General features: G+C 31.9%; 1 protein-coding gene across 2 annotated transcripts in view; it reads left to right on the forward strand.

Annotated features, from left to right (window-relative positions):
- LOC118203969 (BCL11 transcription factor A-like) overlaps positions 1-23,198 on the forward strand; it is a 333,290-nt gene that overhangs the window by 106,108 nt on the left and 203,984 nt on the right. The window contains exon 2 of one of the 2 annotated variants that reach the window (XM_085806753.1): positions 13,757-13,855. The exons of the other annotated variant lie outside the window; for it this stretch is intronic. Coding sequence (XP_085662879.1) covers positions 13,757-13,855 — 99 coding nt within the window. The remainder of the gene's footprint in view (positions 1-13,756; positions 13,856-23,198) is intronic. 2 annotated transcript variants of the gene reach the window in all.

The following is a 23,198-nucleotide window of genomic DNA, read 5'->3' on the forward strand; positions in this document are numbered from 1 at the left end:
TTCTACCTCTGAAATAAGTACTTAGCCTTTAAACTAAAGTACTGCTAAAATGCGTTCCAATTGATTTATGACAAAATTTTAAACATTTTTCATCCAGACAATTCTTTGTTCCTTTAGAAAAATATCTTCCGCCGTGGTTATTTATCGAAAAATAAGAATTCATTCTCTCTTCGTTGAGCATATAATGAAAAACAAAAGATTTTTTTCACTTCTTATCAGATAATATTTAAACCCATTAACGATTATTTTTCTTCTTGAGCTCTAAAGCCTAAAACAGACCAAGGCTGCCTATTCAACTTTTCTACATCTTAACTTATCCGGTGCCACAGCTTCCTATCGGTTTACCCCTATCAGTTTCAAATTCTTTTCCTCACTATCCAGCCATTTTATGGATGGTCTTCTTTTTCGTAGCTTTCCCTCTAATTTTGAGAATGAAATGCATCATTATATGCATAAATATGGCCTAGCCTTCTAATACGAGATGCCTTATCAAAGTCTTACATAAACTTATTTTGCTTTTTATGCTAATTAATTTGGATTTAAGTTGGTTTCTAAGTCCATAAAAACAACTGTTGGTCCTAGATATTCTACTTTTAATTTTAATTTTAATTTTAATATCATTGTAATTTATAAAGATTACAAAAAAAATCGTTCATGGAAAAAATGACTTTCTCCTTTGGATAAGAAGGTTCAGTCATAGAATAAATTAACATGCACCAGTAAATTTTAGTTATATGTTTTATGGCTGTAATCGGAATATTGATATTTCTCAGTTTTAAAATCTGAATAGAATAAATATGCTATAAGAAATAAATCAAGTTAAATTGGCTGATTAATTTATTAATATAATATTTGATTTATTATAGTCATTGAACATCATTACAATCAAACATTTTACTACAATATAAATTCTTTTTACCTTTACGTTAATTAAATGATTTGATCAAAACTTCGCCTGAGAACAAAAACGAATAGATACCTATTATTTCGAATAGTTAATAAGAACAGTAAATTCATACTGGATGAGAAACATGCACATGAAGAATCAGAGGAATTTAAATGAACATATACGTATGTATACACATATACACATTGAGGTTCTAGTGGTACAAAGTATACATATTCAAAATAACTTTAACACTATTTCTGTTTTCTTGCTCTTGCCATAGGTCAATCAAAAAGAATGTAAAATATTTTTTCAAACTCTAATGCTTGTACTTGTAGTGTAAGTGGTTAGCGCTTATAGCTAGCAAACTGTGAGATCTCTGGTTAGAACCCGGAAAGAAAAAAAGAATTGTTTTTTCGTGTTTGCTGTTTTGTTAAATTTATTAGTCTGTACAGAGACAGACACCTAAATGTAATTGAAAATAACTTGTCCTCATCTGGATTTGATCGACTAGCTCGTGCTTCAACCCCACTCGCTCTTTAAAGAGGAAGAAAGCAGAAAATTGTTACGTCGTCCTCGTGTGTCTTCTTGTAAATATAGCTAGCAATCTGGAAAATTTCATCCCATATTTGCCCTCCGGCAAAATCACTGAACGGTAAAATCACTCTCGGTAAAATCTCGGTAAAATCACTGAACACTGGTAGTTCAACTGGGTTCAATTCATGGCGAACGGGCTGGCTGCATAGACATTTTCGTGTTTTTTCTCACGGGGAATGAGGATGCGATCCGTTTTCCCTAGTTTTTTCGAGCCCGTTCAAATAAAACAAAATCAAACCAACCATCCCATTGTTGCGACTTCCTGCTTCTCGAATCTTTTAAATCTTCTAAATCAAAAAAGTGTCTGCAGTATTTATTCATTGGATATTTTGTATCAACATTTAAGTATAAATACAGGTAGAAGTAAACACGTTATTTCTTTTTTTGTTTGGTTGGTTTCGAGTAGTCATTCTTAGCTTGTATTCATCAATATGTAAAACATGCTCCTTAAAAATGTTTCTCTCTTGAACTCTTCTTGAAGCAAGTACTAAGTTAGGAATGTAAAACTTCTTGATCACATTACAGTAAAAAAAAAAAAAAAATCGCATAAAAATAAAAAAAATACCCTCCTAAATTTTTCATTTTTAATGATTACAGGCACGTATCTAAATTCCTCCCTCCGCATCATCTCTAAACAAAATTCCCAAAAGGGTATTTTGTATCGGAACCCACCTTAAACTAGTTCCCCGAACATATCCCAAAATTCGAAACACTCCTGTTTACTCTCCCTCTCGCCTACACCCCGCCACTCATCCAGTTTTAATTCTCCAGTTTCTTTTATTCACTTAAAATCCAACCTAAATGAGCGAGATAAAAAGTAAGCGATAAAAATTACGGGGAGGGGGTAAGAAAGCGAACACGAACACATACTTTACACTTCAAAAATTAATTTAAAATGAAGTTAAGGGCAACCCTTAATGATCTCGATTACTGTGGCTCATTTTTATTCTGACGGAAGAGGCTATTATGGAAATAAGTCTTCAGCTTAAGCTGGTGGGAGGGGGGAAGGAATAGTGAAAATTAAGAGGAACTACCTCTAGATTAAGAAAGAAGGTGAAGGAGTGTGGTGAGGCGGCGCTAAACGTTTTTGAAGACAAGGAAAGGCGAGGTGTTGTTGTCTTTTCTCTTCCGAGATCGGAGCAATTAAAGGGGTATGCTTTTCCTTGTCTTTAATTTTTAACCTAGGATGGATTGTTTGATGAGATTTACATGACCATTAAAGCAATATCGTAGCAACTGCTGACACGTAGTTTGTTATGGAAATAAAATGAGTTCTGTCATCGGACTAATAATGTGTTTTCGTTATAAATTTGAAAGGAATAATTACTTAAGTTTAATTTCTTCAATAGAAAATTTTCTCATTAGGTTGTTTATTGTTTTAAAGTGAAGACCGTTTCGTTCTGTAACAGCTGTTGCTGTTGTTACTGTAATCTAATCTCGCTTGCCTGATATCAGAACAAGCCAACGAAATTCATTGTGGTAAGGAGGCAAGATTGCGCGTATCGTTGGCAAAGAGTCTTGGACACCATACAGGTGATAGTACGACTTTGCTTAGTTCTGCACCCAATTTTGAAGGAAAGCAGATCGGGGAGGACAGGTCTAAGGATCTCCCATCCCGGGCTCTCGGTACGGCAGTCAAAGTCACTAATCACTATCCCAATTGCGCAGCGTGACTGCTTTTGATATTGGTGATTAAATAATTAGATCACCAACAAAAAATTTTATTCGTTAATTAAATAATTCTGACTGAAAAAAAAATTCGTACACATCGTTTGATAAAGTAAATCACACCTATTGCAACAAAAATTTGTAGTTTGGCACTTCAGTTTACAAGCTTATTTAGGCAGAATATTCCATATTACCAGTTGATCCAGCAATTCGAACGGACGATGCAGTATATTGGAATTCGCTTTTTCTTACACCAGTTTTAAAACAGATGCCGTGTTGTAAAGTGTATTGTTAGAAAAATGTATACGTGCTTTGCCTAAATTTCTGATTTATTTTGCTGCTTATTATCTAGCAGCTATTACATCGAAATAAATAAAAATAATGCAGTTTAAGGTTAAATTACACCCTTGGAATCTCACTAAAAGTATTTACACTAGCAGCAAGCGCAGGTACACAAAACAAACCTTGTTCTTTACCGGCACATTAAACTGTTTTTATTTTTATCCCGTTTAATTTTATTTGTTAGTTTGGTCATCATTTCATTTTCAGTAATAAATAAAGCAACATGCATGACAAAGAATCGGGCTTTGTCCCGAAATAAATAAGACAAGCGCGCTATAAACTTATGGAGAAAAACATACAGCTCTTATCATAGCTCTCCTTTTCATGAGACAGGGTAGTGAAGAAGGCCATTAAATACCCGCACGACTTTCAGACATAAATACGCTAGCACCATGCTCACCAATGTCTCAAAGCTCCCCCCTCCGTCACCTTCTTCGCTTTCAAAGTTGGATGGGGGGGGACTGGCGACTAAAAGTTTGGATTGCCACCACCTTCCTCAGACAGGGTCATTGGCTTTCGCCAGGTTATATGAATACTGATGGGCTACTGTTGAGTGTGAAGATTTTTTTTTTTTTTTAGCTTTAGAACTTTAACTTTTCTCTTGCTTTGTGGGAGAATCTTCTTGGTGAAGGACTCAGTTGGATGCTTGCATACTGATGAGCCGACTGCTAAAGCAAACTACAGTTTGCAACATCAATTCTAAGAAAACACGGTAGCCGTATGACAGTATGAAGTAAACTAGAGATAAAAAAGTTTTCAATAGTTCAATCACTTTAAGGATTTCATTTGGAAAGTCTACGCTTTGTTTCAAAAGTAATTGTCGCTCTAAGTTTTACTGTAGCTTCAGGTTATCAAATTATACAAGTATCATGTTCCATCATCCAAACAGCTAGTTATTTGATGCATTGAAATGTTCTTATCTTGAAAACGATGCATCTTAACTGCTGTTCAAAAAGCGACTCAGTAAAATATATATTTATTATGTCTATAGAACATATCGTACTAATTCCACTATTTTTTATTCATATTGAAAAGACCATGAGTTCCTTACATCCTTGATCCTTGGGCCTGCAGAGCAATAAGAAATATAGCTTTTTACAGAAAATAAAAGCACTTGTAAAATTTATAACGTTTCTAGTCAAAGAAACATGTTTCAGATTTATATTTTCTTGCATAAAAAAATGGCATTTTAGAAGAAATGGATTCCTTAGATGCCTGTATCAAAATTAAGGAGACTGTACCTATTTAGAAAAGGTTTGGAGGAAATGAAAACCTGAAATGCATGAGAACTTATTCATATATTTGGTAAATCAATTTTCTCTGAGACATACATCAAGATCATAACCAACTGCAATTATGTTTTTTACATTTTAATTTCATTGATAGCGTATGAGAAGCAAATTATCAGGTAAATTATTGAATGGAAGCTTATAGACAACTGTTATCAGGTAATTTTTCCTCTGAATTGACACGAATTGAACTATGAGAGATCACTCACAAAATAAATAAATAAATAAATAAAATAAAAGAGAGCGAGCTGCTCACATTTAAGCTCCAAATACAGAATGCTGATCTTATAACTTAGCATCTGACAACTGTAAGAGTTATCTACTGATCAACATCTTGAAGTCTATTCCGTATTTATAATTCTGCAATGAACAGCTACATTAAGGTCTACTAATAATTCATGTAATAAACAATAATAAAACCAAGTTTCAGCTTGGAATCTGAAGTATAAACGTATTACAAAGTGATTTCAAGCATTTCCTTGTTATGAAACTACATGAGATATGTTAAAAATTATTCAATGGCCTAATTTGAAAAACAAATTTAAATCTGTGTCACCGTATTTTCTTTGGATTCCAACTAATAAGGTGTAAAGTCAATAGGTTACTTTGAAACAGGAAACAGGAAAAATGTCCAGTGCCCTCGCGGACATTCAATCCCTGGACCTCTCGAATACGTGCCGAGTGTGCTACCTTTACACTACGAATACATGCTGGAAAGAGGGACAAAATACCTTATATACTCCCCCTTTTAAAGTGCGACTGGGGATTAGGGTACCCAACTGTCAACTCTTGGTGGTGGCGATATACTTTTATTCATGTATAGAATCATTAGGATTTTTTGAAGCAAGAGATATGAAAAGTATGCAGTACCCGTACCGAGACTCGAGCTCTGGACCTCTCCAATACGCGTCGAGTGTGCTTCCAATTACACCACAAAGGCAGGCGGAAAGGAACGAGAAAATACCTTATACATGTTTCGGCATTTATCAAAATTTTCGCTACTTTTTCTTATTTAATTTATAAAATGCATTTAAAAATAAACTAAACTTAAAAATGTATACGTATTTTTAAATTTTGGAAAGAGAGGGAGATGACCGTCTAGTAGTGGGAAAAGGAGTGCAAGGGGTGGAAAAGAGTTGAGAACCACTGATCTGCATTATATTAGATAAATATTACATATGTTAAACACTAGGAATTCAAATACAATATATTCTGCAAAAGTATGGAGATGCAGTTAATTACTGCACACTTTAATTAGTTTTTCTATAAAATAAATTAATTAATTATTTATTTTCCTTAGATCTTTTTCTATAAACAAGTCCCATTTACATGTATATTAATCATGTGGTACTTTTTTTTGTCTAATTTTCCTTTTATCTACTTTAATCTCAAGAAATAATTCTTCTTACCCGTATTTCTATAAGTCTGTACAACTTCATAGCACACACTTGATTCAAATTAAAAAAGCAATTTTAACACCAGTGCGTGACCATTTCTAAACTCTGCTGAATGGGTCGAAGAATTTTCTAGAACGCTTTTCACACTTGGATGCCAATTAGCAATATTTATTTATGCCAGGTTTGCTCCATCGGAGCCGGACTTAGACAGCTTTATATCTATACTTCCCATTAATTCTTTCCTGATACGTTTTTGCTATTTCGCAAACTTCATTTCTCTGCAAGAAGCAGTTAAATGAAAACTTTTTAGGTATGCGTTTCCAGGTGCTTATTATTTCATTCAGAAGAATTTGGTCTGAACTCCATTGAAGTCATTTGAAAACTTGTTTTTGTACTTGTCCCCCTCGTTTTTTTTTAATAAATACATTCCGATTGCCCATTGCAGTTGAACCTCTTGCAAAACATCCTTTCGTTTTTTCAAACGTGCTAAATTTGAATGGAAATATACGTCTAATCAACTGGATCGTGCTATTTGGATCTTCATAAAGCACACTAGGTTATTTGCCTAAGAAGCGGTTTCCTTAGAAAGGGACTTGAAATGATGTGAACTTTTACTTCAACTTCTTCTTTCCCTTGTCCTCACTATGGCACAAATTAGTTGTGTATTTAGTTCAAAGATTTGAATTCAAATTTTATTTGTTTATAATTGGTGATAATGCATTTCTTAAAAATTAATTTCAATTATGTCAGTTAAATATTTTTATTTCTTAATAATATCTTCTGCTTGCATAACCATTTCACTAAATTATGAAGGATTTTATTCTAAGTTAATACCATTTACTACATTTTATACATCGAAATCTTACATCTAATAAAAATGAATTTCAGTTGAGGTACTATTTTTTCATTTCGTATGAAACCACTACTTACTAAATTTTGGCTTCCTGTGGGACTTTTAAGCGACCTATTGCCAGGCTTAGCAAAATAATTACAAGCTCAGAAGAATCTTTTCATTAAAACTTGAAACTTAACAAGTTTCAAACAGCTGATTTTCACAGTTCGATCTCCACTGCTTGCGGGATTTCAGCTAACACAAAATGAAAAATGAAATATAAAGTAGATCAACGCCGGAATTTCATAAAGTCTTACTAAACTGTGACTTTATTAATTCAAAGAACAAATTCGGCTAACAAAATACTAACGCCGGTCTAGAGTAATTCTCAGATCTAGTCAGGGAAATATCAGAAAAATCAGGGTCACTGCCAAAGCTCTCTCTCTCTCTTTAACTTTCAAGAATTCTGCTGTTATTTAAGGTGGTAAAGAAATAGGAATCAGCATAATATTATCAATTTGCGGGATTAATTTCAAAGGTCAAATACAGAACTTTCTTCTTCAGCTGCAGAAGTCCAAATGACGAAAGAGAAGCTTGTATTTAGACGACAACAAGAAGAAGAATGAAGCTAAGCTACTGGCTTCATTTAAACCTGCAAATTTATGCAGGTTATGCTGATTCTTCTCGCTTTAACTTTTCCAAAAATTATTATTGGGAATTGTATTTTAACTTAGAACCCTGTTGTTATATTACCATTTGTATACTGGTGAAAGCTGAAGAAAGTAAAAGATAAAATAAAAAGGTACTGCTGCTTTTTTAACATAAACATTACAACTGAGTTTTGAATACTTTTGGTCAATACCTGGGAAACATTAAAAAGCACTACTGATAGCTCAGTAAACATTAAGTAAAACGTTCCAGAAGGACTTTTGAAGAGAATTTGATGTCCAGATAAAGCTTACACAAGAATTTTAATCTATAAAATTCACAAATAAATAAGCAAGCAAATAATTGTAATGATGTTGTAAATCTAAGCATTATTATACAATTCTGATTATAGTCTTCCCTTATAGTTATTCTCTTTATAATATAACTTCTTAACACTAATCAGCATTTAATTGCAATTTTTAATCTGCATCTTAAATTTATCTAAATAATAATTAAAATGTGTATCGTTTCAAAATTCTGAATGCTATTAATACGCTTAATGAGGAAAATATTTTCTTATTTATTGCAAAATTTAGGGTTTTATTTTTTGTATATCACAATTAGTTTCATATTGTAACTACACCGTTTAAAACTTATTACATATTTTAAGTTATTTAAGATGTTCAAGGCTTAAGATTTAAGTTGTTTAAGATGTTCAAGGTCTAAGATTTAAGTTGCTTCAGATGGAGCAAATGCTATTGAATGAAGAAATAAAAAAGATTAACATTTAGCATAATGGGAAACATAAAAGCCTTTTTTCTATATGATTATAAAGTGAAATCGCCATGGACTTTATTCTTTTTGATAGGCATATGCCTTACATTTGCTTTCTTGATTTACAATAATGATTTTACCTCTTCTTGTTGCTTGAAATTCCGCCACTATTCGTGTAGTACGAATTTAAAATTGAAGAGGTATGAGTTCAAGCATAAAAAATCTTTTACTGTTCACTCTAGTAAAAATATCTTTAATCTTATATATCTAAGAGTAAAAATATTTTTTAATTTTCTTAATCCCAAAAAAATTATTTGCCTTTCTAGAAGCATTTATTACAGAAAACGGCCTTTATGTTTTTCTTTCAAAAATAAAAAATCTATTTTTTAAATTTTTCAATTATCTAATTCAGTATGCTAATAATTGTTCTAATCAGAACTAACTGGAAGCAATACTATTTCTGCTTGCTGCGGAGAAGTCAATTAGAAAAATGTAACGACTAGTAACTTAAAATGCTTTTCGAGCTTTGCAAGAAGTCCCTTTTTCTGCTAAAAAGAAAAAAAAGTGCTCTGATAGTTCCTTTCCTTATCAGTTACCTTTCTTACCCCAGGGCAAAGGTAATATCCATAATTTGGCGCATAGGCCAAACTCGTTAGTGAGTGGGCGGGATCATCTTGTTTGCACTTTTTCTTTCATCGTCGACATTGGATCAAAACTCGCTCGGGAAGAAAGTGGTTGTGTTGTTAACACATTGGCTTTTACACGGAAATACCTCGTCGCGATTATTTTTCATGCGGGTGGCTAGAACTTCGATTTTCTGAAGTTTAACTCCTTAAATTAGCTTAATAAACTTCCTGATCTCACGCAAGACTGCGTGATATTCAAAAGAAAGAAAAAAAATCTATTTTGCAATCGCAATTAATCCTCAGACTGAAGTCACTTGATCTGGAAATCCAACCTTTAGAAGAAAAATAATACGTTGACTTTTCATTAATAATTTGCTTATTAATTAATTGTGAATAAAATTTCGTTATCCCTCGAAAACTACAGTCTTGGATTTAACGAAACTTTTACTGTTGCGACAATCTCTCAACATGTCACTCCTGTTTTGTAAAATGCTTTACCTCAAAAGTTTTAATTAAACTTCAAGCAATTTTGCCTGTTCTTTATGATGGTAGTCCCTCTTCTAAGCTCTTTGATCTTTCTTTAATAAGCTGATACGATGTAGGATTTATCTATTGCAAGAATATAGCAAGTTACATTCTCCAATAGATAAATCCTACATCCTACATTTGTAAGAATCAAAATTACAGCTGATCGAGGAATATAGGTACAACTGCGAAATTTAGATTTCTCTTTAAGAGATGCTAGACAAGACATCAGAGAATGCACCCTTGAATATATTTACCTATGCCTTTCAATCAGAAATTTTCTCAATGAATAAATACTGCAAACACTTTTTTTATTTAGAAGATTAGGAAGATTTAAAAGATTCGAGAAGCAGCACGTCGCAACAATGGGATGGTTGGTTTGATTTTGTTTTATTTGAGAAACTAGGGAAATCCTGCTTCAAAATACAATGGCTATGAATATGCCATCTAAGAAAATAGACCCCAAATCACTCATTAAGGGGTTCCTCAATGGACAAGTAAAACAAACTATCTGTTACCTAATCGTCTCTAATAATTTCATATTCTATCTCTAATTATCTTTTGATTTAATTCCAGATGCATTCTTTCTCATTCCTGCCCTAGACCGATCATAGAAATTAGCATATAAAAATAATTATTTATTTTGAATTTACTTTTAATTATTTTATTATACAGGGTGTCCCGTAAATGTTGCGACAAACTTCTGGGGGAAGTAAGGCGCATCATAAGGATTAAGAATTGAATAGGAACTCATGCCCAGAAACGTCACTGTACGCCGCCAGAGGGTGTTGTGCAGGAGAGTGCTAGTGGAAAGTGAAGATTGCCTCATTCGAGCGATAGGTACCATACGAAGAGAATGGAACGCTGTACGAACGGATAGCTTGCAAACACGCACTTAGTGTATAGAATAACTGAGAGTGATGGACTAGCTGCTGCACGCATTTATCGGGAACGTTTCCCCGACAGATATCAACCACCCAAAATTTTGCACGTCTTCATCAAATCCCATATTTTGCACGTCTGCATCAAAATTTGTGTGACTACAGGTCATTAAAAAGTGGCAGGACAAGTGAGGGCAGGCCACGATCGACTCACTCAGTTGTTAGGGAAGAAAGTTTGTTGGATACGGTTAGGAGTAATCCAAAGACCAGCATATGTATGTCTCGTACCCTTGTTCAGCGTGTCTTGAACGCCGAGTCCTTCCACGCCTTTCGTCTTCAAAGTGTTCAGTTAGTGCACCCCGATGATCATCCTGAATGTGTGCATTCCGCACAGTAGTTTCTGCAAGAAAATTTTTATAATGTTAATTTCCCAGCTTATGTGTTGTTCCCGGATGAGGCCATATTCAATAGCAATGGCGTATTCAATCACCACAATCAGCATTTGTGGGCTCAAACTCCCAACTTTGTGTGCTCAAACGCGGCACCACGCGGCACAACAACGCTTCAAAGTTAATGTGTGGGCAGCTTTAAGCGACTGCTTAATGCTGCTTCTGGGGAGCCATCAAAAGTGTCGTGTATGACGATCCTGTTGTGTCTGAAATGGATATTGTGGCAAGATTCGCCTTCCCAGCTGCTACAATCAAAGAAACTCCCGGTGTGTTTGAACATGTCCTGCAATCAATGGTCCGTCGGTGTCAGGTATATGTTTGGCGTCTGATGATACAAACTTCGAGCATGTGTTGTAACATTCAAGCTGTCGTACACCATTTGTATTCACGTCCAATAAATGTTTCAAATTAATTAATCACTGTCTTGTTTTTTCCCATCTTCTACCTCTGCTACCATTTATCCCTGGCATTTCTGGATATGGGTTCCTATGCAATTCTTAATCCTTATGATGTGCCCTACCTGCCCTAGAAGTTTTTCACAACATTTACGGGGCACCCTGTATAATTTTCAAGCATCATTACTATTATTATCGTCTGCGTGTAATGTATTAATTTAACATAAGCGCATTCTGCAAAAGTTTAAAAGATTACACAATTTACCAGTCAGCAAATAAATTCTGTTTCTACTGGTATTTTATCTTTTGACTGCTTAAAAAGAGTATTATTATATTTAAAAACATTTTCCTTATTTTCCATTGGAATAGTTAACAGTTTATTGAAATTTATTATATGCTTTGCATTATTCCATTGAGGTAACCTTAACTTTAATTGGCAAACACTAAAAATCTACAGTTTCCATTTTTTCTCTTCCTCTTTTTTAGCTTTCAGTAGTATGGAAAATATTTTTTTTTTTTGCTATTAGTCTCACCTCTCCTTCCTCAATAAAAATTTGAATTTAATATATATTTGCTAAAATGTTTTGCGAGACAATTTGTGAAGACTCGTTTTATTTTACTCCTTTTTACTTCCATGTACGAACTAAAAGAACTGTTGTAATTGTGAAAAATTTCTTTAAGCGGATTTCAAAAGAAATATCAATTTTGACCGTTGCCAAATATTTTTCGACTACTCTTTTTTACGTGATTTCTGCACGTACAGACAGAATAAAATACTCTTTATTCTAAAACAGATTGTAAAATAGATTCAAAATTATTTTTTTCGTGATACCTGTACGTACGTACTAAGTTATGCATCTCGCGTAACTGAAAACGATTAACGGTAAAAAGCTGAAATTTTACATATGGGACTGCTGTAACATGCAGTTTCGCACCTCCCTTTTGATTTCAATCAGCAATACTAAAAGTGAATAAATATATCCCCCCCTATCCGCCTTAAAATTCCTTACCCGTCCTTTATTTTCGCAATCGTTGTTCTTCCATAACAGAAGTGTTTTAAATGACGAAAATATTCATGTTTGTGTGAGTTCAAATTTTAAAAAAAGATTAATTTTGGATAAATAACGAAGTCTAATTGTAATGCAGACTCCCACTTCCTATACTTATATTTGTGAAAGTTTTACACTCGTTATGATAAAATAAATATACAAGAAATTTGACTCACATAGGCAAAAATTTACCGGGATATTTAACTTCAAAATTTGCAATTTTTGATACCAATTTCAGCTTTTCTTGAGGGATCGATTCAATCAGTTAGAATAATTCGAGGAAATAACCTTAGAGTGCAGCCAAAAAAAGTGTGTATTTTAATAAGCCGTGCAAGAAAGTCATGTGTGTTCACATCAGATTATTTTATATTTAAAATCGGGGGCCTTCCTCGTAAACAATATACGAACCTCTTCTTCTAAGTATTAAACTTTATGCTAGCCTAATATAAGAAAGGACCCATCACAGATAGGCAAACACGAACTGATTTTCAGTGTACGGTTTCGCGTAATCGGCTGCACATTCATCTTCTCTAATTATTTATTAATGTTTTGAGGCCTAAGGATTTGTAGAAACAATAATAGGAACAGGTGAAATTCAAGTTACATGAAGCATAAATGAGATAGCTTATTAGATATAGTAATATTAATAGTACTAATTATTCTGAAGGAAATATAAATTTATTCTAAAGAAATAATATGAGAGTTAACAATAGTTTATCCATGACTCCTTTTCATTTATTATGTTCTTACTGTAACCTCCTCCTTCGGAAATTTAATTATTGGCACGATTTTTCCCTCTTGATTTTCGTACGTAACATTTGTGAAAAAAAAAGGGAGAATACAGTATTTAATGTCGAAATGATTTTAATGCGCAGTATATAAGCTTTTACAATTCATAAGACTTCATAAGCAAAAGCGTTGTCCCCCACCCCCATCATAATGCAAATCTGCAAATAATAATTGTTTCGTTTTTAAAGAAAGAATTTCTCTGAAAATTTATTTATTTTTTTTAATTTTCATAAAATAGTTTCAGAGCTCCACAACTGTTATTTAATTAAGGGCAGCTCCTGGAAAACTGCATCTTTATAATTTTTATAGCTTATTTTCTGTTATTAATTATGATTCTGACGCATAACTCTTACATTTTGTTTTCAGTTATTATTATTATTATTATTATTATTACTGTTACTATTGAGAAGACACTTTTTTTAATTTTCACTTTAGTATAAATCTTATATTTTTTTCTAATTATTATTAATTTTTAACTTTTCATTCATTGCTTTCGTGAAGATTAAAAGGATGTGAATAAAAACTTCTATCCTCTATTAAACTGCTTTAATTTCAATTTTATTTTTTACCGGAATATTTATGTGAGCTTTCCATTCCTTATTTATTTAGAGACTTCTCAAATGCGTTTAAGAAAATCTCCGGATTTAGGCGGAAATTCTACCCATGACCGTCAGCACAACTTCTACACGCAGGTTACCCAAGAAACAGGTAAAGTTTTAAAAAATAATTCAATTAAGGTATATCGCATTCGAAATTAGCTCTTATTCTTACCTCTCAAGGTATTATGTTGAGAATAAATCTGGCAGGACAGCAAAAATTCATGAAATCTTAAATCCAAAATTTGTTAATAATTTAATTAAATATGTCTAGCTGAGTCTGAAGGTGATATAAGAATTAAAATTTTAATTATAATAATTGTTTTAATGGTTTTAAGAGTGGAAAACTATAAATTTTAGCAAGAAAGATTAAGTTATATTTAAAAAAAGTAATGCAACAATTTCATGTGCTAGAAAAGCAGATTTATTTGTCAATTTGGTAATTTTTGTCTGAATGAAGCAACACTAAAGTAGTTTTAAAATCAGCTTTCATATTAACTAGACATAAGATTAATTTCAAAAATAAATATTTGTATTCGTACAGAGGCAAGAAATTATTTTAATGTTATTATACTAATACTTTCTGAAAGTAGGATCCTTAAATTTTTTTAAAAAGCAATATTATAAAAACTATTAATTAGATGAATTTTATTGAAAATTCAAGTCTTTCATCGAATATACTTTTGTCGATTATATATTATTTTAGCATTTTAAAAAATTATTTTAATTTAAAAAATTCTAATTTCTTTGAAAATTTAGAAATACTCTCATTGAAAGTATTAGTTAAAAAATGATCGCCAAAATAATTACGTATTTTTCAAGTATTACGAGAATGTTTTATTATTTCAAACTTTTATATACTGTCCTCTGCAATGCTTTGTAGTCATTTTTAATAGAATTAATTAATTTTTTTAAATGTGCAGGAACTTTAATTACACGTTCGTTATGTTATATTACTTTATTTAAAATGTTTCTAAAAATATCCCTAAAATCATTAATTGTTGATGATAAACAGTTGTGGGCAAATAAACTTTCAAACCAATCTTAAATATTATTAAAGCTAAATAGAATCTTTACAAACTTTATGATATATATGGCACAAAATGAACATGTATGCTGCTGTATTTTATATCATCGATTTTATCAAATAGAAGATGAGAAAGTCTTTATCTCTAGGTGCTTAAAGTATTCCCCTGTGATACAATCCAAGACATTCTTAGCTTTGAAAATAGCTTCCATGCATAAGTAAACAATACGGAAGTAGATAGTAATGGCAATTCCTTTTGCACAAATAAAACCATTCTCCCCAGCTCACTGCATTCGCTCTTTCCATTATTGTTTTGTGTTTTAGTATTTAGATAGATGCAACAATTTCGACTTCTGTTTATTGCAAGAAAAAAAAAAGGAGAGAAAGAAAGAAATTCCGGGGAAGATGAAACACTCATCGTTTTCATCTATTATGTAAACAAAGTCCCGTATCTAAGCTCGAATTACTGATGATTCTTATCAAGCCCTTTATGAGCTTCTAAATCACAGATTTGTCCGTGGGTAGATATACATGACGAGATTTTTTATTCAGTTCCGACCCCTTCGTTTCTACGAAAATCTTGTATTTCAAGATCACATTGGCAAACATTTTAAAAGATACTATTATTCACATTATTACTGACATTTGAAAATTAAGTTGAAGATGATTTAGAAGCTTGATTTTCGTAAACTGGAAAATGGCTGAAGAATGAATAAAGAAATGAAGATTTTATAATCCGAGATGACTTGATGCTTCAAGAAAAAAATTGCAGATTTATTCATAGCTGGATCCCACCAATAATCCAAATTACTGCAAGGATTATCTGCTTTAGAAAACTGCATGTTTATAGATTACCCCAAGAGGATGCGAGCGCCGAGAAGGCGCGTGGGATACATTTGACCCTACCATTAATATATATTTTTCTCAAATTATTACTGAAATATTTTTTGCAAAATATTATTTTTTTATATTTCATATTCTCAAATATTTATCCACAAATATAAAACTGCACAAATTTATTTACCATATTTAATATAAAATATATGTAAATTCTTACATTAAAATGAAAAAAATCAATCAAATAATAATTTTATTATTTTTTATATTATAATTATTACCAGATTATTTTATTATTATTATTATTAAACTAGATAACGTTTTCTTCTTTACATAAATGATTTATCACTTGCATATCTTTTAAAGTAATCTTATAACATTTTCATCAAAATTTATGCAAAATTCTGCAAAATTTAATACTACAAAAAATTATTTAGTTAGAAAAAATAAATTAAATCCATATATTACGAAAAATTTGTTCATATAGTAAAAAATGTTTTCAAATATTGCTGCTTTCTAATAAATTGCGACATTTTTACACACATTGAAAAGATATGGTTTAGCTCTTTGTATTCGAAAGCAATTACATTTCAGTTTTAGAAAGCAAAAATTGAAGACAAGAAAATTCAATGAAAAATTCTATATGCGAGTTCAAGAAATTTGCGCGTGAGGTAAATGCGACCCCAAAATAATTTGTAAAATAATTATTTAACAAGTAGAAAAATCAGATATTTGGAACCTGATCTAAAATATAGGTCATGGCAATGAAAGCTACTGAAGAAATGAAGTGATAATGAATATGGTTTATAAGGAGCATTCCATTTTAAAGAAGTGTCTCAAATATCTCCATACGTGTGATTACGGTTTAAAGCCTTTCCAGCGACTTTGTTACGAGTAATTTCTCGTCTTTAGATTACACATAGGAAAGTCTCTAAAGTTAGGCCTACACGCCTAAATCTGACTTCGAAGAAAGATGCTATTACTGTCTATATTCTTAACTGAATTCGTTTCCTTCCTTTTGAACTGGTCCTTGATCCATGGTTTCTGCCCGCCGCCTCGCCCCTTCATGGGTGAGCACTAATGTTCTTAGAAATCGAGAAGATAATTCGTTTTCGTTTTACCAACAAAGCCTCACCAAAAAATGATAATTTTGGACACCGGTTGCGTGTCTACCGAAAAGCAGCTGCTTTTCACTTGTGTAATGAGCGGAAGTAGGCCAAATGACCTCCATTAGTGGTCATATGCTGTAATAACTGAATCAAAAGCACCGCGAGGCATCAAATGGCGGTTAATATTTCCTGCAGAAGAGCTTGTCCAGTTAGTTGATCTGAAGGTGGTAATTGAGGGGTCAGGATCATAATTCTAAATGAATAAAAGTAGGAGAGGCTAATATCCGTAATTTTTTAAGCTGCTTCGCAGTGAGTCGCATCATAGACACATGCAAAGATATCATACAAAAGTGGGATGAATTAACATCATTCATAAAAGTTATTAAGCATAACATCTTTTCCTGTACATTAGTTTAAAATAAATATCTGTCTGAATTCAGACGCGTAGGTAATGAGCTATACAAAAGTATTTCATTTCAATAGTTACAATTATATTAAAGATGCATTTTTCCTGTTGATTCTTTATATATTATTAAAAAAAGGAAAAAGAAGAAATATTGAATAAACGAGTAACTGAATGTGGCAAAACAGATGCAAATTATTAATAAAAATGTTATAAAAGTACTTTTTTAAGATGTGAATCATCTCTATCACGCTCACCATGTTTTTAGATGATTTAATTTTCTGTGAAAATTGTTATGTTGGAGAGGTATTTAGTACAAAAAGAGGTTCATTGTAACATAGCATTTTTAGCATTCATTATTCATTGTAACATAATATTTTTTCCCCGATTGCGGGCACTTGCCTAGGTTGGCATCGGCCACTCCCTAAGGCCTGATGTGGTGGTCTCTTTATTATGGAGGCACCTAATAGGTGTGCCACCTTTGCCGCCTATGAAGGGACAGACAACTATATCCATGCCTTCTCCGGTAATCGAGCCCAGGTCCATCGGTATCGCAGTCAGGCTCCCCTAACCATCATACTGTCTGAGCGGCGCTTGTAACGTAACATAAAAAACCATTTTTATTCAAATTTTGGTATTTATCCATATTTCCTACACCTTCTCGTTTTTTAATTTATAAAACACAAGTTCAAAATCTTAATTTAAATAAATGTACTAAGCTCTAAATTTTCGACTTTGGGAAAGGAGATCTTGCCATGATGAAAGAGGTGCATGGAGCAAATAAGATTGAGAACCAATGGTATAGAGAATAGTAAAGGAGTGAAGGGTACTTAGTTCCTAAACTAAGTATACTGACAATTTCCCGTACATAAATAATAAAAAACTTATTCTATCTCTCTGAAACCCTGCTCCTCATTTTTATCAAAGTAAAATACTAATGTAGCCACTTTTGAATTGTTTGAAAAGAAGAATCATACGGAAATAGTTTAGCAGTACTATTTTATGGATTGTTAATATCGATGTAAGTAATCACATCTCTCGACGTTATTTACATTTGCAAAAACTTTTGGAACTGAGTCGAATTTGCGACGTTCACTCACTTCCTACATTGTCCCCAGTGTCGCTTGCGACCGTTGCAGTAAGAAAATGTCTATTTCCACCTGCCATAGTCAATGTCTGCCTTGTCTAGCACCTGCCATCCTTCTTTCTTCTGCTTGATACCATTTAGGGGGCGGGGTCGGAGTTGACAACCATAGGGGGTGAGTCACGGTGGAAGGGTTGGCTGTGAATATGGTAGAGAAGGGGTAGGTGATCGTTCTCATCAAGATCCCCACTCATCCCTGTTTGAGATCTGCTCTCCCTACAGGCGCCGAAAAGGGTGAAGGTGGGTTTTAAAATGGATTTCAGAATGAAATTCAGCATCGAAACTTTATTGCTGAAGGTACGCGTGGACGGAGTAGTTGAAGGGGAAAAAACGAAATAGTGGTTTCAAATTTGTATTTAGTATAAGGCTTGTGGAAAAGATGGAAATCTTTCTCAGTCTTTAGAAAAATCTCGCATCAATATGCGAAGTATCAAAACGAACAGACGTAAAATGCGGGTAGATCAATAATAATTAACTGCAGTTTTTGGAACTCAACGTTTATACGTTTCCCTGCAAATTAGTTAAAAAATGGAAACTTTTTTTCAAGCAACCGTGGGTTTTTAAATTCATGTGAACAATCAGTTATGTTGATACTGTAGTTAATTAATATTTTTTCTTAACAGACTTTTTGTATTCTAATATATTTTATGTTTTTTTTTTTTTTTTTTTTTTTTTTTTTTTTTTTTTTAGTATATTTCTTTCATTTTTCTATTTGGTTTACATGACACTAAAATTCTTTTACAGTATTCTCCTGCTGCAGGAACTGGAAACACATACAAACTTTTAAAATATTCACGCATTTATAATCAGCACTTTTTAAAATTATGCGCCATTTTCTATTAATTTAAAAACCAAAACATGGTTTTTAAAATAATTCTATTAATTTAAAAACCATATTTTGGTTTGTAAATTCTTAAATTTACTAATTGAACTAAGTAAAAAATATTGAAATTCTTAAAAATGGCATACCTTTAAAGTATAAAATAGGTTGGAATTAATAACTTGAAATGCTTTCTACAATAATTGAAAGCCATTTCGTGCCACTAATTGCAAAATGGAGTGAATTTCTTCCTCAAATCCAAGCCAGTAAATAACACAGAACACGAAGAAATATTAAAATTAATTGAATAGGACATGGATTCATTAATTGAAGTTGTAGTACCTCCCTGAAATAAAAATTTCATAACCTCTACTTGATTAATTTTTGGTTGAGTTGCCAAGATGAACATTCTCATTTATCTTGTAAAGAGGGTGAAATAATGATGCCCTTTGTTACGCTGTTATAAGTGCAAAATTCTTTACTTTTAGATCTTGAATATTCAGTTATTATTTGATAGCTAACATCATTTTTCATTTTAAGCTATCCGCTTTTTTTCCATTCTTCGTTTTCATAGGTAATTCAATAAATTATGAAATTCTAATGTGCAACTTTTAACAGTTCGTATGTGAATAAACATCAGAATTTCTTTTCTTCTATTGATTTCATTATGCGGGTGAGCACTGTGCGCTTTTAAATTATCGCGTTATGTAATAGGATGGGCCATAAAAATACTTCAAAAATCTACCCTCAAATTTTAGATATTTAAAAAAATTCTGTCGTATATTAATTTTAAAGCTACTTTCATAAAAGCCAAGAGTAATACTTTTTTGCTTTTATAAAGTAAAGCAGTATAAAGTACAGTTATCAGTATAAAGTATACACTTTTATGGTATCAATTTTATAAATATCATTTGGGTTCGAATCTAAAGCTGTGATTTTTTTTCAGAAAGACATATATATGCTTATCCATTCGTTTAAAAATATTTTCTAACTATGTATTCTTATCTCTTGATTTTTACTTTGGGAAAGTATATTCAGTTAGTTTACCTGCAAGTTCATCTGTATTTAGGACACTATAAAAAATCTAGAACAGGAAGAAAAATGGAAATGATTAATTTAAAGGAAGCTTTAAATAAAGAGGATATTACAGTTTTTAAAATCAAGGGAAAGTAATTTATAGGATTTAAATTTTGATCTTAAAAGCCCATAAGCATAGGAGGGAAGTTCGAATACAGGGATTACATCAACGAAGAGTGACTGCATCTAAATTAGATAGAAAGAAACAACACAGAAAAGCATGGTAAGTGGAAAGGCCGAATGTAATTTGCAATTCCTTTTACAGCTCACAGAGCAATAAGTTTATGCTAAGAGCAAAGTTTGGTTCTTTTGACATCTGAAAGTGAATGTAGCTTTATAGAGAATATAGCTTAATAGAGAATAGATAAAGTCTTGATTATCCGAACTTGTTAAAACGGCTATGACAGATGGTGGCTAAGGAAAAAGCCTGGAAAGGAAGCATATATGTTAGACACAAGATAGATCATCACAATAAGGGACCACGAGAAAGTTTTTTATTATGAATCTATACTAAAGAAGTTGAAATTTCAAAATTTAATTGATAGAATTAAAAATTTTTATAAACTAATTTTAGATGCAACAGAAAACTATCCTTTAGACATCAGAAACGTCTTTAGCGGCGTCTTTCTAAAATTTTTGTGTCATTAAGTTACGTTATGCGACTCTTCATATATGATCCGTTCGCCACAGGAAGTGCAAGATTGCCTTAACACTGTGCAAAAAAAACCCTTTAATTTGTTTTCTTCGGGTTCTTCAGTGTGTCCGATTCGCAGTGTTTTTTTTTTTTTTTTTTTTTTTTTTTTTTTTTTTTTTTTTTAAGTTTTTTAGTCAACTTGTTTTATTTCTCGAACTTTATCAATCTGCTATTGCTTAAACAACTGAGGGATATGAAGTAATAAACGCTTAATAATTTAATTTTTTTTATCTTCAATAATGTATCTAACTGACATAAATTAAAATGTATTTAGTTTTCAATAGAACCATTGCTTTTGGGAACATTTGTAAATTGTTCAAATTAATAAAATGATTTCTAACGGCGCATTTTTCCTCAGGCAGGATAATCTTTTAAACAATCAGTTCTTTTTTAACTAAAACTTACATATATATATACTTGATATCTATGCTACATATGGAAAAAACCACGAAAACGCTCATGCAGTCAACCCGTTCTCCGGGATTCGAACCCCGTGGAACTACCAGTGTTCAACGACTTTACCGCTTGACCGCTGGGGGGCCAAACAATTTTTGTTACTTAAGAAAGTAAAAATAATAGATAGGTAAATAAAAAATAAATAAAAAGTAAAAATAGGTTTAGGATTCAAAACTCTACAAATAATAATGATGAAATAGTTCTACTCCTTTCTAAAATTGTTAGATTCTATTTCTTTTTATAAATAATTCTTGTCTATTTGCATCTTAAAGATAAGTGACTGAAGTAAACGCAAATTATTTCCTATTCAACGCATTTCATCTGTCTGTATTAAGTATGTTACGATATTGAAAAATATTATCCTTTATTCATGATTTCACATTACGGTTTTTCTACCGTGTAAGAAATAATCAAAGATAACTATTGGAAATTGGGAATGTTATACAGTTTTAGAAAGATTCTTACATTGAGTCTCATTTTGAAAAAAAAAATATCGTTGTTCACTTATATGAAGAAAGTGAAACTATAAAGTTAAGTGTCATATATATATATAAAAAAAAGTTTAATGTCCGTATCATTCAGGAATGAAAGCAATAGAACGTAAAACACAGCCAAGAAAGGCCTCCATCGAGTGAGTTTAAAAAAGAAAAGTACTAGCTGTAAAGCATTCTGAAGTCTAAAGATACATAAAGTTGAATTTAATCCCGTCGTATCCAAGTTTAAATGTATGGTCTGATTTTAGAGCTTTTGTTCTTAATTCTTCAGTTTGGAAAAACTAGTCGAAGCGTTCTCAGTTTATCCAGGAGCTTTTTCCTCGCTTAAGCTTTCTAACCACAAGCTTAGTTTCTTCGATTTTTTTCTCTTCTTTATCCATGTGAAAAAAAGCACTTTTGTCTTTGTTTGAAACTTTAAAACCTGTGGCTTGATTCTGAAGGCGGGAAAAAAAAAAGAAACTGAGTGGATTTAATTTTTTATAAAATCGGAAATAACACCAGGTTAAAGGCTATATTCCTAAATTTAAGAAACTTTTCTAAAAGAAAAAAAAACTAAGTAAAATATTCTTGCAAATAATTTATGTATGAGATGACTGAGAAAATCAAGGCAATTCGCAAAATAGCTGTACTTTGTTTCGTAATATTATTTAAGTGCTGATTCTAGAAAAATCTTAGATATCGCTTTAACAAGCCAATTTAAACCTTCTTACTATTATTGTATAAGTGATATAAAACTGTGAATGAAACTACTGCTAAATATGATGCTATTAACTAAAATTAATGTGATGTAATTAACTTTAACTTAATAGGATGTAATCCACATTGTAATAACTTTGTTTATTGTAATAACCACATTGCAATAAATTTGTTTATTTAGACAAAGTGCAGTCTATGAAAAGAGACAAATATTTTTACACGTATTATAATTTCTCTTTTTTTAAGCACGCGAAAATGCTTAAAACTACAGTTCTTCCTTTCATTATATTCTTGATCACCGTACAATTTTATTGTTTTTACTATTAGTGTAACATGGCACCAATTATGGAAAAGGCGTGGTGAAATTTCAATGAAATTTAACCCTTTGCGGCACAGTGTGCCCGGTCTGGACACACCTAAAAATTTCCTTCTGTACGCACAGAAAAATTGAATGAAAGAGGATTTATAGGTTACTATAGGTTACTCTGAACCTTCTTTATTTATAGTGGATGGCAGCTCAACACAAACCAGTCCGTATATTTTAGCCATGTTTAGTTTTTTAAGACACTCATTTTTCAAAGAAATCTTCCAGATTTTTTTAGGGTATAAAAGGAATTGCTTCAAAAGAAATTTCTATGTTTTTTTTTCTATGCTAATCTCCTTATTCTATATTATTTTTAAATTTTTACCTTAAAATT

This window comes from Stegodyphus dumicola, chromosome 12, assembly GCF_044657685.1.
Source record: "Stegodyphus dumicola isolate Sdum_Otavi_A_Nest chromosome 12, ASM4465768v1".
NCBI lineage: Eukaryota > Metazoa > Arthropoda > Arachnida > Araneae > Eresidae > Stegodyphus > Stegodyphus dumicola.